Below are 16603 nucleotides of genomic sequence, written 5' to 3'. Positions count from 1 at the left end.
ATCACGCATCTGCTGTGTCAACTAATTTATTCATAACTCCTACATAACTCATTCATAAGCCCGGATCTGCCAACATGTACGCATTTTTCAAAGTCTGCTTGCATTTTGATGCTTGAATACGCTTTTGTTGCATTTCGCCGATTGTGCTCCTGAGTTGAGGTGCCAGCGTACACCACGTCAGCGCTCTTCCCCCTGCAAAACCCTCTTGTGAAGCAAGATGTGCACCTGCCCAAAAAACTATAACCTATCGCTGCGACAAACATGGGCTGCAAAGGGTGCGATTGGTCCCCTTCTCCAATTTGGGATCAACATTTGCAATAAATGCAAAACATGCATTGTGCAGAATGTAGGGCCCCATTTTGCACAAGGGGTCGCACTCTCAGCAAACTGCCGTGAGGCCGAGACGAGGTATCCATGGGGTCTTAAAACATCTAAAATGGAATAATTTCAATTAAAATCTCATGATATCTGAAATCTCATGCTATTGTCGCGATACGGCGTAGTTGGGATCCCAAGTGCAGAGAAAAGAGTCCTCCACAATACAAACGCAAAAACATAATACAAAAATAGAGTCCAAAACGTAAGAGCTAAGCCACAAAGAACAAAAAATGCTGCCAGGGAAAAGTCTAGCAGGAAAAAGACCACAACGACTACCACTACTACAAAACTAAGAACGCTGTTGGAAAAACCAAGCAGGAAGTACAAATATGTAGTAACTGTGGCAAAGGCATGTCGCTTTTGGAGAAGCCAAGCGGGGGAAAATTACTCAGCCAAAACGGGACCAGAAAGTAGTGGTGAGTAGATGAGGCCTCGTGAAGCGTGGCGGCACATTAACCAAACATTATCGACACTGTGTCAGTACTGTGTCGCATTGTTGCTCAATACTGACACCTGCTGGACCTAAAAGGGTGCGCATCGCTGCCGTGACACATAACACACACAGACTACAATACCACGTTTACCACAACGCCCTGGAAGTGCGAGTTCGATCCTTACCCTGGACACATCAAGATCCTGATGGTCCCAGTTCTCCCCAGTCTAGAGGCTCAATTGATTCAATTGTACACAATATTGAAATTACTTTATATATCGAAGTTTAAAATAGCCTGGACCCGTCACTACCACAAAGACAAGGTACTAGACAGGGCACTAACGAGACACCGGGGAAGATTTTCACATCAGCAAAACATACGTACATTATAGCTATCTAACTTATTTATTATCTATTGTGTAAAACTATGAAAGGAACAACATCAAAATAAAAGCACGACATGAATACAGACCCACCATCCACCAGTACGAGCCTGGACTTAGTTTTCCAGAGTGGTGCACCACACAAATCCGCACATTAGAACTCAATAAGGTCATCAAATCTTGATGCATTCCCACATAGTATCCGCATTTGGCAGCAAATATGAGGTGAAAGAAAAAGGGTAAAAATACAGTAAAAGCTCATCTGTGCAGCGTGGGAGAACGTTAGATGGTGTGTTCAAGGACCGTCAAACAAAGTGAGACAAGTTCCCGCTCGCATTAAGGATGCAAAAACTGGGATATCTAACTATATTATTTTTTTAATAAAATAGTGGCCCGTATTTCCAAAATTGATACCCCTTTTTGTAAATTTAGATGTATTTACAAATTATTACATTTTTGAAAGTGTGTTTTTTTTAAATTTCCTGTGGCCAGGGAATATGATGTGCTCTTTACACATTTGAAAATACTGTAAGAACACCACATTCATACAATGGGCTTCTCTATTTTATAATGTAAGGTTAATGTCTACATCAGCAAATGTAACCACTCAATGGTGTGGTTTGTACACTGTAGCAAATTGGATCAAATCCTTTTGCTTGTAAAATATATCGCATAGATGCGTATCGAATCGTTTAAAACAAAGATATATATATATATATGTATATGTATATACAGTATATACACTGACGAACTAACGAACACAATTGGTTCCAGACGACTGTTCAGATGTTGAATGGTTCTTAAGTAGGGGAAAAGGTAATATCACCAGTGATAAAGGTACTACATGTACGTGTATACATATACAGTATATGTGTATGTATGTAAATATGAGTTTGGATGCAGTAGTAATATTAAACGAGGTTAATTAATGAAAAAAACAATAATAAAAATGATATAATACGTAATGATAAATGTTATTTACCTTTGAAGAGTACATTTAAGAAAGAGTGAACTTCGGAGGGTTGCTATGGGAGATGGAAGATGTCTCGAGCTCTGGTATGTTGGGTGTGTGTTTTGCAATGTTTGAAGTTTGTGTTGATAACATTACCAAGGTCTAACCACGAGTTTGAAATTTTACCCAAAATGTAACACTTGGGTACCCTTGATCTGAGCCATGCACATATACCTGTATACCTGTATATATGTACTGTATATGTTTATGTACTGTATATACAGTATATACACAGTATATACCGAGAGAGAGATATGCCCTTTTATAAAAAATATATACAGTATCTAAAGCATGACACAACCAGATTATATTGCCGTTATCTCAGAGCAGCTAGTAAGGAAGCACTTTATTGTTATTATCCTCACATTGTGCGCACTCACGCAGAGATAAGCTCTCATGTGACCTTTGCCGTCTGAGAGCGTGACAGTTAATGATTGCTGCTGAGTAACAAGAAGGTGGTCAGAGTGGTTTCTTGTAGCATGGCTGCAGCAGCACAGCAGGATGAGACGTCCCAACCACAGCGCACGGGCCTCATGAGGAGGATCACGGAGCTTTTCACCTGGTGAGTGATCGCATCACGTCCTTGTCTTCACCTCTGGAATGTGACTGTGTGTGCGTGTCAGGCGGCTGGCAAAGACGCTGGCCATGGGTCAGGGCCTGGCAGCGCTGGTGTGCGGCACGGCCGTCACCTCGCAGTACCTGACCTCCGTCTTCCACGTGGAAACGCCCATGCTGCAGAGCCTCCTCAACTACGTGCTCCTCAGCGCCACCTATGCCCCCATGCTGCTCTGCAGGCCAGGTGATGTACCCGACTCTTCATTAGCTCCTACAGTAGCCAGCTGCAGTAGATCCCCGTCTATCCGCGGTTGGCTAAATTGTACATTTTTTTCAATGTGAACTTAAATAGAAAGTGGTGTGATGGCGCTATCTGCAGGGGAAAATGATTGCTGCAGCTATGAATCCACCAAAGGCTGCTGTCTCACAAGTTGATTCACTCAACATTTTCCAGCCGGAAGATGCTTTGACAAGACGTGATGTGTAACTGCACGTTTTGTAAGTACAATATTGTGCACTGTATGCCTGAAACCGCTTCTTAATTTGCAACGCTGGATTCCCAATGCGTTAAATAGTGGTTTAAAATGGGTCAGACTATTAAAATAGGCGTTTTTATGGGTGAGCCCATTATTTGTCTTTCACGCAACCTCTGCGAATAAAGGGGATCTACTGTACTCTTAATTGTACGCCTGTTTGCATGTGGATTGCAACGAATGCGAACAATATCCACAGTAATTCAAAAGAAAGAGAAACAATAGGCATAAAATTGTGTGCACTTCACAAAACCATGAGTGTGGGGAAACATAATAATATACAGAGATGTGCTAATTCTATGTAATGTGTATACAGTATATAAAAGTAGACATTTTCACACAGCTCTGGGTCTCATTGGATGATGCATGTGTCTCTAAGGACGTGTCCACTGAGGGTATTTTACAACTGTGATATTAAAATGCAGAAGGTATTTGTCTTTAGCATCATCATGCAAGAACTCAAAGTCCTGCACGTATGAAGGTCGTCATGTCGTGATGCGTTCATGTACAGTGTGTTCTTGTTGTCAATGAGGTGTTCCCCTTTAAAATGAAAGGGGCTGGAAATCTCTTTCAGATTGTGAGGAGGCGCTGGTTCCAGTACCTTCTGCTGGGCCTGGTGGATGTGGAGGCCAACTACGCTGTGGTCAAAGCCTACCAGTACACCACCATCACCAGTGTGCAGGTGGGCCGAAATACCACAATACTGTGTACACTGTGTAGTACGTCTGTTATTGGGAGTGAACATGTCGGTTTGGGTCTGCAGCTGCTGGACTGCTTTGTGATCCCAGTGGTTATGGTTCTTTCGTACTGCGTTCTGAACACCCGATACCGGCCTGTCCACTATGTGGCGGTGTGCATCTGTCTGCTCGGTGTGGGCGCCATGGTGGGGGCTGACCTGCTGGCCGGACGGGACCAGGGGTCCGGTAAGAACACGGTTGTGTGATTGAGTCCATTAACAGGAGACCATGACCGAGCCGACCGAAGTCAGTGAGATGTCACATGTCTGCAGCCTCCAACATGCTGCTAGGTGACGGCCTGGCCCTGCTGAGCGCCACGTGCTACGGCGTGTCCAACGTGTGTCAGGAGTACACGGTGAAGAAGCACAGCCGCGTGGAGTTCCTTGGCATGCTGGGCCTCTTTGGCGCCGTCATCAGCAGCGTGCAGATGTAAGTATGCTCATGTGAGTGTTCATAAGTACGTGTTGCCATGCAAGTATGCTAATGTAAGTATGCCTTTATATGTAATTGTCAATATGTAAGTGTTCAGATGTACGTATACCAAGTGTTAATATCTAAGTGTTTCGATGTAAGTATGTGAATGTAAGTGTTCATACGTAAGTATACCAATGTAAGTGTTAATATCTAAGTGTTTCGATGTAAGTATGTCAATGTAAGTGTTCATACGTAAGTATACCAATGTAAGTGTTAATATCTACAGTAAGTGTTTCGATGTAAGTATGTCAATGTAAGTGTTCATACGCAAGTATACCAATGTAAGTTTTAATATCTAAGTGTTTCGATGCAAGTATGTCAATGTAAGTGTTAATATCTAAGTGTTTTGATGTAAGTATGTCAATGTAAGTGTTAATATCTAAGTGTTTCGATGTAAGTATGTCAATGTAAGTGTTCCTACGTAAGTATACCAATGTAAGTGTTAATATCTAAGTGTTTCGATGCAAGTATGTCAATGTAAGTGTTAATATCTAAGTGTTTTGATGTAAGTATGTCAATGTAAGTGTTAATATCTAAGTGTTTCGATGCAAGTATGTCAATGTAAGTGTTAATATCTAAGTGTTTCGATGTAAGTATGTCAATGTAAGTGTTCATACCTAAGTATACCAATGTAAGTGTTAATATCTAAGTGTTTCGATGCAAGTATGTCAATGTAAGTGTTCATATATAAGCGCTTCGATGTAAGTATGTTATTATAGTGTTCAAACGTAAGTATGCTAAGTGTTATCTATATCTCATTTTGATGTAAGTATGCTAATGTAGGTGTTCATATTGAAGCGTTTTGATGTATGCTAATACAAGTGTTCAAATGTAAGTTTAGATGTATCTTAATGAAAGTGCTCATATGTACTCTAAGTACAGTAATACTGTATGTGTTCATGTGTAAGCGTGTTGATGTAAGTATGCTAATATAAATGTTCATATGTATGTTTAGATGTGTCCAAATGACAGTGCTCATATGTAAGTATGCTAATGTACATTTAAATGTAAGAATACTACTGTCAATGAATGTGTTTTGATGCCAGTATGCTAATGTAATTGGTAATATGTATGTACAGTATGTTAATGTAAGTGTTTAAATGTAAGTATGCTCTTTCGTTTATCGCGGTTAATTGGTTCTAGACCCGACCATGATAAGTGAATTTCCGCAAAGTAGGATTCCTTATTTAAAAATCAAACACCTTCGAAATAAGTTTTTTTTAACATTAGAGCCCTCTAGACATTAAATAACACCCTTATAGTCACCGTTACACTCGTACTACCGATTACAGTACACATAAGTGAAAATAATCATTTAAGGCATAATTAAGACTGGTGTGTTGCTATAAATATGTTCCTGTGTTGGACAGGAAGTGACATGGGGGAGTTATCAGAGTTATGCTGTATCTTGGCATGGATTAGCCCGTGTTAGGGATTATTGTGCCTGTTGTGCGATCATGCAAACTGCAATAGACGCCTGTTGTTCGGGCGATCAAGTCTGGTGCTTGTGTGTCTCACTGAACATTATAGTAACATTACTGACACCTAGTGACCAGTGTAGAATACTACATATCATCACATCATCTGTGAATGTGTCTTCTGAATGTCTTATTTGTTTTATTTTACTTTATTTTACTTCATTTGGCCATTTTTATGCTTGAAAATGCTTTAAATTAGCTTAAATATGCTTTTTTTTTTTTACTACTAATAAGCCGTGTTCAACCACAAAACAGCATGATTCATATATTTTTGAACAACCGTGATAGTGAAGCTGCCAAATTTGTAGCACAAAGTAGTGTTTTAATAAGTCATAGGTCTTCATTTCTTTTTATTGCAGGGTGATCTTGGAGCGCCACCAGGTGGCCGCCATCCAGTGGAGCTGGCAAGTGGGTGAGTGTGAGCACCAAGACATCTCCTGTTCTTCCCGTTCCCAGAGTGTGTCGCTCCTGACCTCATGTCTCTTCCTCTGCAGCCCTCCTCCTGGTGATCTTTGTGTCGTGCATGTTTGCCTTGTACAGCTTCATGCCCGTGGTGATGAAGAAGAGCAGCGCCACGGCGGTCAACATGTCCATGCTGACCTCTGACCTCTTCAGCCTCTTCTGTGGCATCTTCCTCTTCCACTACAGCGTGAGTCCTGATGATGAATATCCTACTCAGCTGAAGAGTTAATAAGTGATTGTAGGTTACAAAGCCGCTTTGATGACAAGATGAACCGGTTAAGTTCACGCGCAGCCTTCGGCGCTAATCAATAAATCAGTTATTCGACGACGACGAATGAAAACGAACTCGATTATTTTGCTGGCCTCGATAGAGTATATTGCCATGTGCATGCGTGTTTCTTTTCCTCGGCTCTCGCCTCCAAACACTTGGTCTCAGCACCTAGGCGCGTTTGTTCCACAGCAGAATGTCAGTCATCCAGTCTCTTTGTCCCTGTGGAGGGAGGCGGGGCGGCTAGCATACACACGCTGTGCAGCAAGTTAGCCTCGTGAGTAGCAACGCAAGGTAACGTGAGGAGGAAAACAAAGATGATTGCAAACCAAAATGCCACAGCATCGGTGTGGGAATATTTTGGCTTCAAACCGAATGAGCAAGGTGAGCCCATCAAGACAGGACGGGTCAGGATGCCGAATTTGTTTGAAACTACGTTACAACTGAGGGAAAGAGGACCTATTGAAGGAAATCTTGCATTATTATGATAAATTATCTTTACATTATTGAAAAGCTTGCATTATTCCAATATGGTATTCCAAAATTACAGCTTTGTTTTGTTTCTAATAATAAAAAAAGATTGTTTTTCAATATTTTAACTATGCTACTAAAATGACATTTTTCCGCATAATATTAAGACTTTATTCTCATAAAATTGCAGCTTTATCGTTACAAAATAACTTCCTCTTAATATTTTTACTTCATGCTCAAAATTACTGCTTTTTCCCCCATTTCTGCTGTTTGTTTTTGTAATTTACCATTTCAACTTTCTTGTTGTACATTTTCTTAGAATTATGACTTCATTCCCATATTTTGACTTCATTCTTGTGACTTCTGCAACCTCATTTTTTTCTATTACAAAAATATATATTTCAACTTTATGCGACCAAAATTACATTTTTCTCTTAAAATTACAACTTTTTTTCTCTTAATATTTTGACATTATTCTTGTAAGATGACTGCTGATTTTTCCATTTTTGCTGGGGTTTTTCATAAACAAAAAAACTGCCACAAGCCACAAATAGCCCCCGGGCTGCACTTGGACACCCTTGGTTTATGGTCAGGGCGAGATCTGGGGTTGGGACTCCAGCTCATGTTAGACCTTAGGTTTGGTCAGGGTTGTGCTTAAGGTCTAAAAGGTGATAACAAATGAACCCGCCCCCCCCCCCCTCAGTTTTCTGGACTGTACCTGGTGTCGCTGGTGGTCATCCTCATTGGCTTCACAATCTTCAACGCTGTGCCCACACCCACAGGCCCCGCCCCCACCCCCTCTAGCGAGGAAGATTGCCACACCAAACAGGCAGTGTGTGAGGAAGAGGAGCAAAGGGAGAGGCAGAGCACTGATGTACTCTGCACTCGAATGTGAACAAGTCGCTTACGTTAAACGTTTATTACTTTCATGTTCATTACATGTCATTCATTGTCAAAGTCAACTTTAATAAATCACTTTTACTTTTGCACCGAGATGCAGTTTTTATTTCACAATTTCAGATTTTAGAGTGAAAGGAAGCAATGCAAAATTAATTTTAAAAATGTACGGTTTGATCAGTAAATCTTTAGTGCTTATGTTTTTAAGCCTGATGGCCAGCAGGGGGAGACACCGAGGGGAAAACATTTTTTCAATCTCTCCATTTTCTTCTCTTGAATCAACTTTTATTAAAGTAAAAATGTTCTTCCACTAAAATGATTAAAAAAAAAAAATCACACAAATGGTGGTACACATTGGTGATTTCATACAAGATAACATGTAAAATGATTGAATGTCAGAGATGAATCTGTTTAAGTTCAAGGCTGAGAGTCGCGTGATAAATACAACACTCATTGGAAGCATTCAAGCAGCCAATGAAAAAAAGACGCTTTTTAACCACAAACACCAACATAACTTTAAAAGAAACATTTAAAAAGTCCTTGTAGTCAGATGTGAGTTTAAATGTCTGCTTAGCTTAGCATAAAGGCAGGAAGAATCACTGATCAACAGGAAGAACCGCCCACTTCATTAGGTACACTATCTGAGAGGCTCCAATACAAACTACAAAATATGAATTGGATGAATTCCACATGTTATTGTGCTGCTTCTAATATTTATTAGCTGCATGAGAAACTCCGGGTGTCTGCTGAGACATATTGTGGTCGTCTACCACCTTAGTCTTGGGTACCTAATGAAGTGTCCTTGTCGCTGAGGACCCTCAGGCCTTGTCCGCCGTGGGAGTCTCAGGGATGTCCAGAGACTCTTGAGATGAGCGCTCGTCTGGGAGAAGCTCCTCTTTGTCACTGGGGAGACAAAAGGTCACACGTCGGCATGACGCTCCGCTTGTACCTGTTATTTGGCTGGGAGGAGTGTCCATGTCAAGGCGCCACCTACCTGACTGAAGAGGCAGTGCGGGAGAAATGCAGGCGTCTCAGCATGGTGATGATGAACGAGGACACCAGCAGGATGCAAATGGCCGCTAGCGTCAGCAGGACGAAGAAAGCTGCAGGAAGATGAACATGAAAACTCCTCCAAGAACCAAACCTCAAAACCTGGACCCACCTGCAGTCCAGCGGCTGCGGACTTTGTCCCGCTGCTCAAAGGAACCTGTAGGAACAGCAACATCAGCACATGACATGACAGGAAGTGTCAAAATAAAAGCAGCGCTACCATCCATGTTGCAGCTGGCCAGGCACTCCTCTGCGCTGCTGTAGCGGTTCTTGTTGCCGCCGCAGCCCCCATAGATGAACGGCTGACAGCTGGCGGTGTCCGGGTCGTAGTAGAAGGCGGGGAAGGCGGCGCGGCAGTGACCCGGGTCAGGAGCAGACATACACTTTTCTGAGAACGCGAAAACACTTTTAGGAGAATTTCATCTTCAAGGTAACTGAAGCCATAGATTACCTGAGCGGTGCACATCAGATGGACGTTTCTTGGCGGACAGCAACGCGGTCACTGCAGACAAGACGGACAAGTTACGTCGTGGCGTGACGGCGGCACGTGGCGAGTCACTGAGCCGACCCTTGAAAACTCAGCGTCTGACCTTGACAAGCGTCCAAGCAGCTCTGCTGGGTCATGTAATTGTTCTTGTTGCCTCTGCAGCCCCCGTAGATGAACGTCCTGCACTCGCCCGCCTCGCTGTCGTAGTACCAGTGCTGGAAGGCCGCGCGGCAAGGCCCCACATCTGGCTCCGCCTCGCAGCGCTCTTGATTGGCCCACAGAGAGCATACGTGCTATCATCATGCTAGCGTCACCGCTGCACCAAATAAACTACCCACGACTATGTGAAGCGCTACACAAGCTGCTAATAAATACTAACACACTGGAAAAGGTTCCACTTCCTGTCTGCTGGTGAGGGGTAAAAAGTTGAACGTACCAGAATATTCTTCAGCAGATAGCATTAGAGAGAAAGAGAGAGGTGTCACATGACACCATCAACACCTTACACGCTACATTTCCTGACCTCATTCCCACACACGTTAAACATCAACACCTTGCGATTGCTTCCTCCTCACAGCTACCTTCCATTCTTCAATCATTAATGATGTTTAAACAACAGCATCCACATCACTCTTACCTTTTTCATCCGCAAGGTCAGCGTAAGGTACCGCCGCTACACAAACGCACACACACACAAAACAAGTGTTACCAGCAAGCTAGGTTCATTTTGCTACAGTGCTTATGTTGCATTCAGGTTTGCTGGAAAGTTGGAAACATTCCACTTGGAGGTCCGACATAAAAAAAAAGTCAGAGTAAGAAAGATAAGTGGTCCAGTAATCCCTCGCCACTTCCAGCTTCAAATTTCACGGCTTCACTCTCAGTTTTTCAAACATGAGTAAAGCATGCTGTTTCGTGGTTGAATACGGCCTATTATTGGTCCAAAAATATCCATGCTTAAGCAAATGTTACATATGGTTTGCCTAAAGCCTAGGTTCCCAAAGTGGGGTGTGCCAATTGTTATGGGGGTACATGAATACAAATGAAAAACAATTAGCACTGAACACTCAACATTACGAGTGGCCTGAACGCCTCACAGCGCTAGGAGAACAGAGCAGGAAGGAGAGACGGCACAAAGCTGTTGATTGCTGTGTGTGCATCAAATGAACAAAGACTTAAGTTTGATGATTATTTTGCACATGAAGAAGGGAGTTTCATCTTGAAGATTTAGTTTATGTTGGTGTTCCAAACTCCACACGCCGCAGCCGCGTCAGTCAGTGGGGATTACCCTCAAAAATTGGACTTTATCAAAAATTGTTTTATCATGATTGTTAAACTTTCACCTTCAATTTGGTATCATCGTAGTGGACAAATTGGTATCATCGTAGTGGACACATTCAACCCCTTCAAACGGAAGCAAGCCAACATCAGACTGCTATAAAAGATACGAAGATGATTACTTTTCCCCCCCATTTTTGGGTGTGACCTTCATGTGTAAAGTGCCATGAGATAACTTTTGTTGTGATTTGGCGCTATATAAATGAAATTGAATTGACTATAGGGGCGTTATTTCATGTCTAGAGGGCTCTAATAATGTTAAAAAATGAATTTAGAAGCCGTAAACATTTTCTAAGCTCTGACGAGGAAAACATTCCATTTATAAATAAGGAATCCTACTTGGCGGAACTTCGCTTCTCACAGTCGGGTCTTGAACCAATTAACAACAATAAATGAGGGATTACTGAATCCTCAAAGTCTAGTAGTTTGCGTTAAATGGTCATTTCTATGTTATTTATTTGTATTACCGTAAAAGCTATCTACAACTCTTTACTATTACACATCTTTGTCCTTCTCTTTTACTATTAAAAAAAAAGTAGTAAAGGTGTAGGATTAAATAAACTCTGCTTCTTCCTACTTTTCGGGCATGTTAAAATGTGTAACTAACGTGTTATGTTTCAGTGTAACCTTGTATGCATGTTTGAAATAAAGTAAAGCCTTGCCATAGTATTACTGACACATACTATAAGTATAAGTAGTGCTAAACATACTTCACATGCCACCTCTGGTGTTTGAAGTCACCTTCTGAGGGAGGAACTTGTACTGTATATTGAATGTTGTACATAAAGTTTTCCCAATCTTAGATCAGATTTTCTCATTTCCTACTTTCTGAATGCATCTGAATGTTCCAAGTGCTTTTCAACCCAACAGCAAACATTCCAAATCATAACAATTCCATTTTAAATGTGTGGGGGAGTCATTAGCATCATCTGTTTCTAATCGGTAGGATGAGAAAGAATTACTTATGTAGTAGTTGAAGGGTTGAACCATTCTCAGCGATTTCGCCGACTTATCTGAAAGGAGAGAACCAAAAACACTTTCAGCTTCCTTGTCTGATGTGACCCGCCATCCCCCCTCCCCTACTGAAATGTGAGGCTCTGTGGCGCAATGGATAGCGCACTGGACTTCTAGCGACTGAGGAGGACATTCAAAGATTGTGGGTTCGAGTCCCACCAGAGTCGACTTTTTAATATATATAAATATAAATAAAATTTCTTCAAATTTTCTTTTTGTAATATTATGACTTTATTCCCATAATACTATAACTTTTTCCCCAACCTACTTTTCCAAAAATTACAACTTTATTTTGTTTCTCGTAATATTCCGACTTTAAGATTTAAACTGCGACTAAAACCACATTATTTTTCCTCATAATATTACTTTCGTATATTACTTGCTTCAAGTTTATATTACGAGTTTATCCTCGTAAAACTGCAAACTTGTTCTGGTTAGAATACGACTTTACTCTCATAAAATTAAAGCAGTTTTTTTCCCCCCCATTTGTGCTAGTTTTTTTAATTTTTATTTTTTAACTGCTCAAACTAGTTTAACCTTCTTCTTATTAAATGTTTTTGCTCTTTTTTCTCCCCATCACTCTGTTTTTGGGGGTTTTTTTTTTTAGATCCTTCTTAAATAATCATCTTTTCTTGATGTAATATTCTGACTTTATTCCCTGCATATTTTGTCTTTATTCACATATTCTAACTTTACCCCACCCTAATTTCCCACAAATGACTACTTTGTCTTGTTTGTTTCTCCTAATATTACCACTTTAACGAGAAAGAAACAATGATTTTCTTCAATATTTCAACTATGCTACTAAAATGACATTATTTTCCCCTCACGATATTACGAGTTTCTCACAAAATTGCGACTTTTTCCTCGTTTGAATACGACTTTCTTAATAACAGCCCCCCCCCCCCCACCCACCCACACATTTCTGCTGGGTTTTTTTTTTTACTGTTCCAACTAGTTCAACTTTCTTCTTGTAATTTGTAATATTTAAACTTTATTCCCATATTTTGCAATACTATAACATTTTCCCCCACCATAATTAAAAAAAAAACAAGACAAATTTATTCTGTCATCTTGCTTATAATTGAAATATATTTCAATTATAAGCTACTAAAATGACATTATTTTTCCTCATATTACGAGTTTGTTCTCGTAAAATTGCAACTTTTTTTCCTTGTTAGAATACCTTTTTCTTTTAATATTTTTACTTTACTGTTGTAAAATTACAGCTTTTGCCATTTCTGTTTTTTGTTTTTTGTTTTTTTTTTTTTACTATTTGTTCTTGTAAATTTTCTTCTTGCAATTATGACTTTATTCCCATAATATTTTGACTTTATTCTCACAACATAACTTTTTCCGCAGCATAATTTTCCAAAAAATGACAAATGTATTAGTTGTTTTGCTTGTTTCTTCTGGACACCCCCGGTGTAGAAGAACATTTAAACATGTGACCTGTGTCGCCACTGCAGGTTGCCTGGCACTCCTCCAGCGTGTCAAAGTTGTTGCCGTTCTTCCCGCAGCCACCGTAGATGAACATGCGACATGTCTGGTTGGCCGCGTCGTAGTAATACTTGGGGAAGTACGCACGACACGAGCCAACCTTCATGGGCTCACGGCAGGGGTCTGCAACAAAAATCACACAAATGACACTAAATGTTTTTTTTTTTTTTTATATACTGTATATATATATATATGCATTTACACAACTTGGGCGGCACAAAAAAAGCAAAAAAATTAGCAATCTCTATTTACATTAACAGTGTTTGCCATGCATTCATTTATTTGTGGCCACCCGCCTGAATAGTCGCTAAATGTAACGACAAAGTCAACACTGATCCCTCCTGCTACATCTTCCTATTCTCTAGCAGGACAGGTGTGTTAAGAAGCAGCGTTACGATGCCATCTAGTGTGCCGAGCTAGAACAACTAACTCCATTCACAGACAGTCCCATCATAATGTGTTTATGAGCCAGGGCGAACAGTTAGCGCCAAATCTATTTGTGGTGGTCCAAATTGATTGGTGGTAGGCCGCCGCAAATACACGACTGTATGGGAAACACTGATTTTACATGAAAAGTCAAGTGTCTTCAACAAGCAAGTTAGTGAATTCAAACTTTGATGAAGGCAGAAAGAACATGATTCTTTATCAAGTCTAGCTGATGTTTACTGGGTGTTGTGTGTTTCGTTTGTTGTAAAGGCTCTTTGAAGCTTTAAAAAGTAGGTTTAAAAGTCAATATGATATCTAAGTACTAACAGCAGTTAAGACTGCCAACACGATTGAATGAATACTAGCCCTTTTCTCCCACATACAGTTTGTACTCCCTCACTCCCCACAAACTAACAAGCGTTGCATCACATTACAAGTTACTCCTGCTAACAGTCGGTGTTGCTGTGGGCACCATAGACATACTGTAGATAGACGCCGCATCGAGTGGGTTTGTCCACTGCACGGTACATCAACGTCGCCGCCATATTGGATGTGTCAAGGCTGCGCTGTAAATGAACACAAGTAAACGTATTTGCTTTCATAAATCGCCTTTCTAATCCAATCCAATCCACTTTATTTATATAGCACATTTTATAAACACTGTTTCTACAAAGAAATTTTAGTTTATGCCTCTGGTTTACACATTAACAACCCCGCTAATATACTGGAAAACAGTTAGTCCCGAGTATATTAGTGCGTGTGTGAATGTATGAAGTATGTACATTTACTTTTATTCATTTACAGCGCAGCCATGACACATCCAATATCGTGGTGACGCTGACGTACGGCTCAGCGCCCGATGCGGCGTCTAGCTATGTCTCTGGTGGGCACAGACTATTTCCTGGATGACAACCAATAGAACACTAGCACGAAGACCTGCAAGGAGGCGACGTCTCACACCCAAACGATTAACAGGGACCAGGGAAAAGTGGAACAATCCTGCAGGTGTAGATTTCTGAGCTGAATGGAACCAGACTGACCGGTGCAACGAGTAGGGCGCGCCTTGGCTTATTCTCTGGAACAACAAGTTCGCTCCTGACTGATTGTGTGAGGACAACAACAAACACGGTAGTGGGGGTGGGCAGGGGGCGGTGAAATAACATCAACTGACAAGACAACGCATAAAAAGTCATCAACAGGACTTTAATAAACTGATTGATCAGTGTGGTGATGGCGTCCTCTTCCTCCTCACAGACCTATTACCTCCGTCAAGCCAGCTATGTTGTTATTCTGGTTAGTTTGCTAGCAGGAAGGCATCATGTCCTCCCGTCACACTTTGGGAAACATTTCTGGTACAAGACTTTGCTTTGTTACTAAAAAAAACGCTACTGACATAAACAAGACGCGCTTGCAATGATGCGAGTTATTTAATGTTAGCATTGTTGATACTTCATATGTATCATTAAAGTCCACTTTGCTGAATAAATAAAGAAGTTTTAGCATTGTTGATACTTTGATAAAGTCAACTTTGTTGAATAAATAAAGAAGTTTTAGCATACATTACATTTAGCTAACATGACTAATTATTAGTGTTAGCGAAAAATGTTCTTATTTCAGTGGGTATTTAAGGCAGAGGTGTCCAACTTTTACCAGCCAGGGTCGAATACAGAAAAATGATGGATACAGGGGCCGTTTTGATACATTAAAAGACGTTGAAACTAATGTAATGTTGAGAAAACACAAAATGGCCCCGGGGCCTTAGTTTGGACACCCCTGGTTGAAAGCGTGTTACTTACTACTCATGTTGCTTTGTTTGTCGTTGGGTTCCGGTTCTTTACGGGGCGCCGTGACATCCGAGGGCTTTTTCTTGCCGAGGACTTCATATTGAGTGCTGGGCTGGAGGACGCAGACGTCCCTGCCGTCCCACATGCAGTTGACCAGCACACACTGCGCGCTGCCGTCCATCGGGCGGCCGAGCATGGCCATGTGGCAGCGGGACTCCAAACAGCACTCCTGCCGGCACTTCTCCGGGTCGGAGATATCGTACCGCGGGTCCAGGAAGTCGGCTCCGGCGTCGAAAGAGGATGGACCCAGTTCCTGTTTCGGATCGTCGACCTGCTCCCACTCACAGGCCAGAACCAGGCCAAAGACGACGACGACGGCGAAAAGACACCTGAACGGAACCTGATTCATCTTCATCTTATTCGCAAAGCACACTAAAATTGGAAAAAAAGAAACACTGAAAAAAAACTTTTAAAAAAAATCAACAACACGGAGCAGGCTGATTCCTGCTGTTAATGACGCAGTTAAGTCACCTGCTAGACAGGTAAGATGGCAATGTCCACGCCCACTGGTGCATACGTCACGCAAGGGGCGGGGAGTTCTTGAAAGACAAACCATTGTCGTTTCCTTCATTACCACGAAAACAGAAACGAGGTACTATGACTAGCCTCTAATTCAACTACATTAGTTTAAAAAAAAGGTTAAACTTGTCACTAGCTCATAGAAAATGATCGACAGTTTATTTACAGTATATACGATTTTAAATTATAAAAAAGATGAAGGCCACACCGTCACAGTCAGGGGATCGGGAAGAGTTGGGTTCGAATCTCCGTTGGGCATTTCTGTGTGGAGTTTGAATGTTCTCCCGGTCGTGGGTGGGTTTTCTCCGGGTACTCCGGATGTTAGGTGAATTGGCGACTCTAAATTG

At 41.3% G+C, this 16603-nt stretch overlaps 2 protein-coding genes and 1 non-coding gene across 3 annotated transcripts; 2 read left to right on the top strand and 1 right to left on the bottom strand.

Moving 5' to 3' along the window:
• The first annotated feature begins 2685 nt into the window (after positions 1-2685).
• Positions 2686-8141, top strand: LOC129191457 (solute carrier family 35 member F2-like). Its single transcript, XM_054794828.1, has 8 exons — positions 2686-2768; positions 2830-3010; positions 3869-3976; positions 4058-4217; positions 4304-4460; positions 6343-6395; positions 6478-6632; positions 7888-8141. Exons 1-8 carry the CDS (start codon positions 2686-2688, stop codon positions 8077-8079), a joined length of 1089 nt encoding a protein of 362 aa, XP_054650803.1. The 3' UTR covers positions 8080-8141.
• spint2 (serine peptidase inhibitor, Kunitz type, 2) lies at positions 8100-16222 on the bottom strand. The gene is made up of 10 exons (XM_054793482.1): positions 15690-16222; positions 13420-13590; positions 11916-11966; positions 10256-10291; positions 9722-9883; positions 9583-9633; positions 9352-9519; positions 9244-9288; positions 9076-9184; positions 8100-8984 (listed from the first exon to the last, which is right to left on the bottom strand). The coding sequence occupies exons 1-10, from the start codon at positions 16090-16092 to the stop codon at positions 8900-8902; spliced, it is 1281 nt and encodes a 426-aa protein (XP_054649457.1). The 5' UTR covers positions 16093-16222; the 3' UTR covers positions 8100-8899.
• On the top strand, positions 12047-12134 carry trnar-ucu (transfer RNA arginine (anticodon UCU)). Its single transcript is given in 2 exon segments — positions 12047-12083; positions 12099-12134. It is a non-coding gene; the product is annotated as a tRNA-Arg (tRNA).
• Positions 16223-16603: the final 381 nt, after the last annotated feature.

The sequence above is a fragment of the Dunckerocampus dactyliophorus genome, chromosome 12 (assembly GCF_027744805.1).
Source record: "Dunckerocampus dactyliophorus isolate RoL2022-P2 chromosome 12, RoL_Ddac_1.1, whole genome shotgun sequence".
NCBI classification, from domain to species: Eukaryota; Metazoa; Chordata; class Actinopteri; order Syngnathiformes; family Syngnathidae; genus Dunckerocampus; species Dunckerocampus dactyliophorus.
Note: the sequence above shows the minus strand (reverse complement) of the source record. Positions and strands in the feature narration are given on the sequence as shown.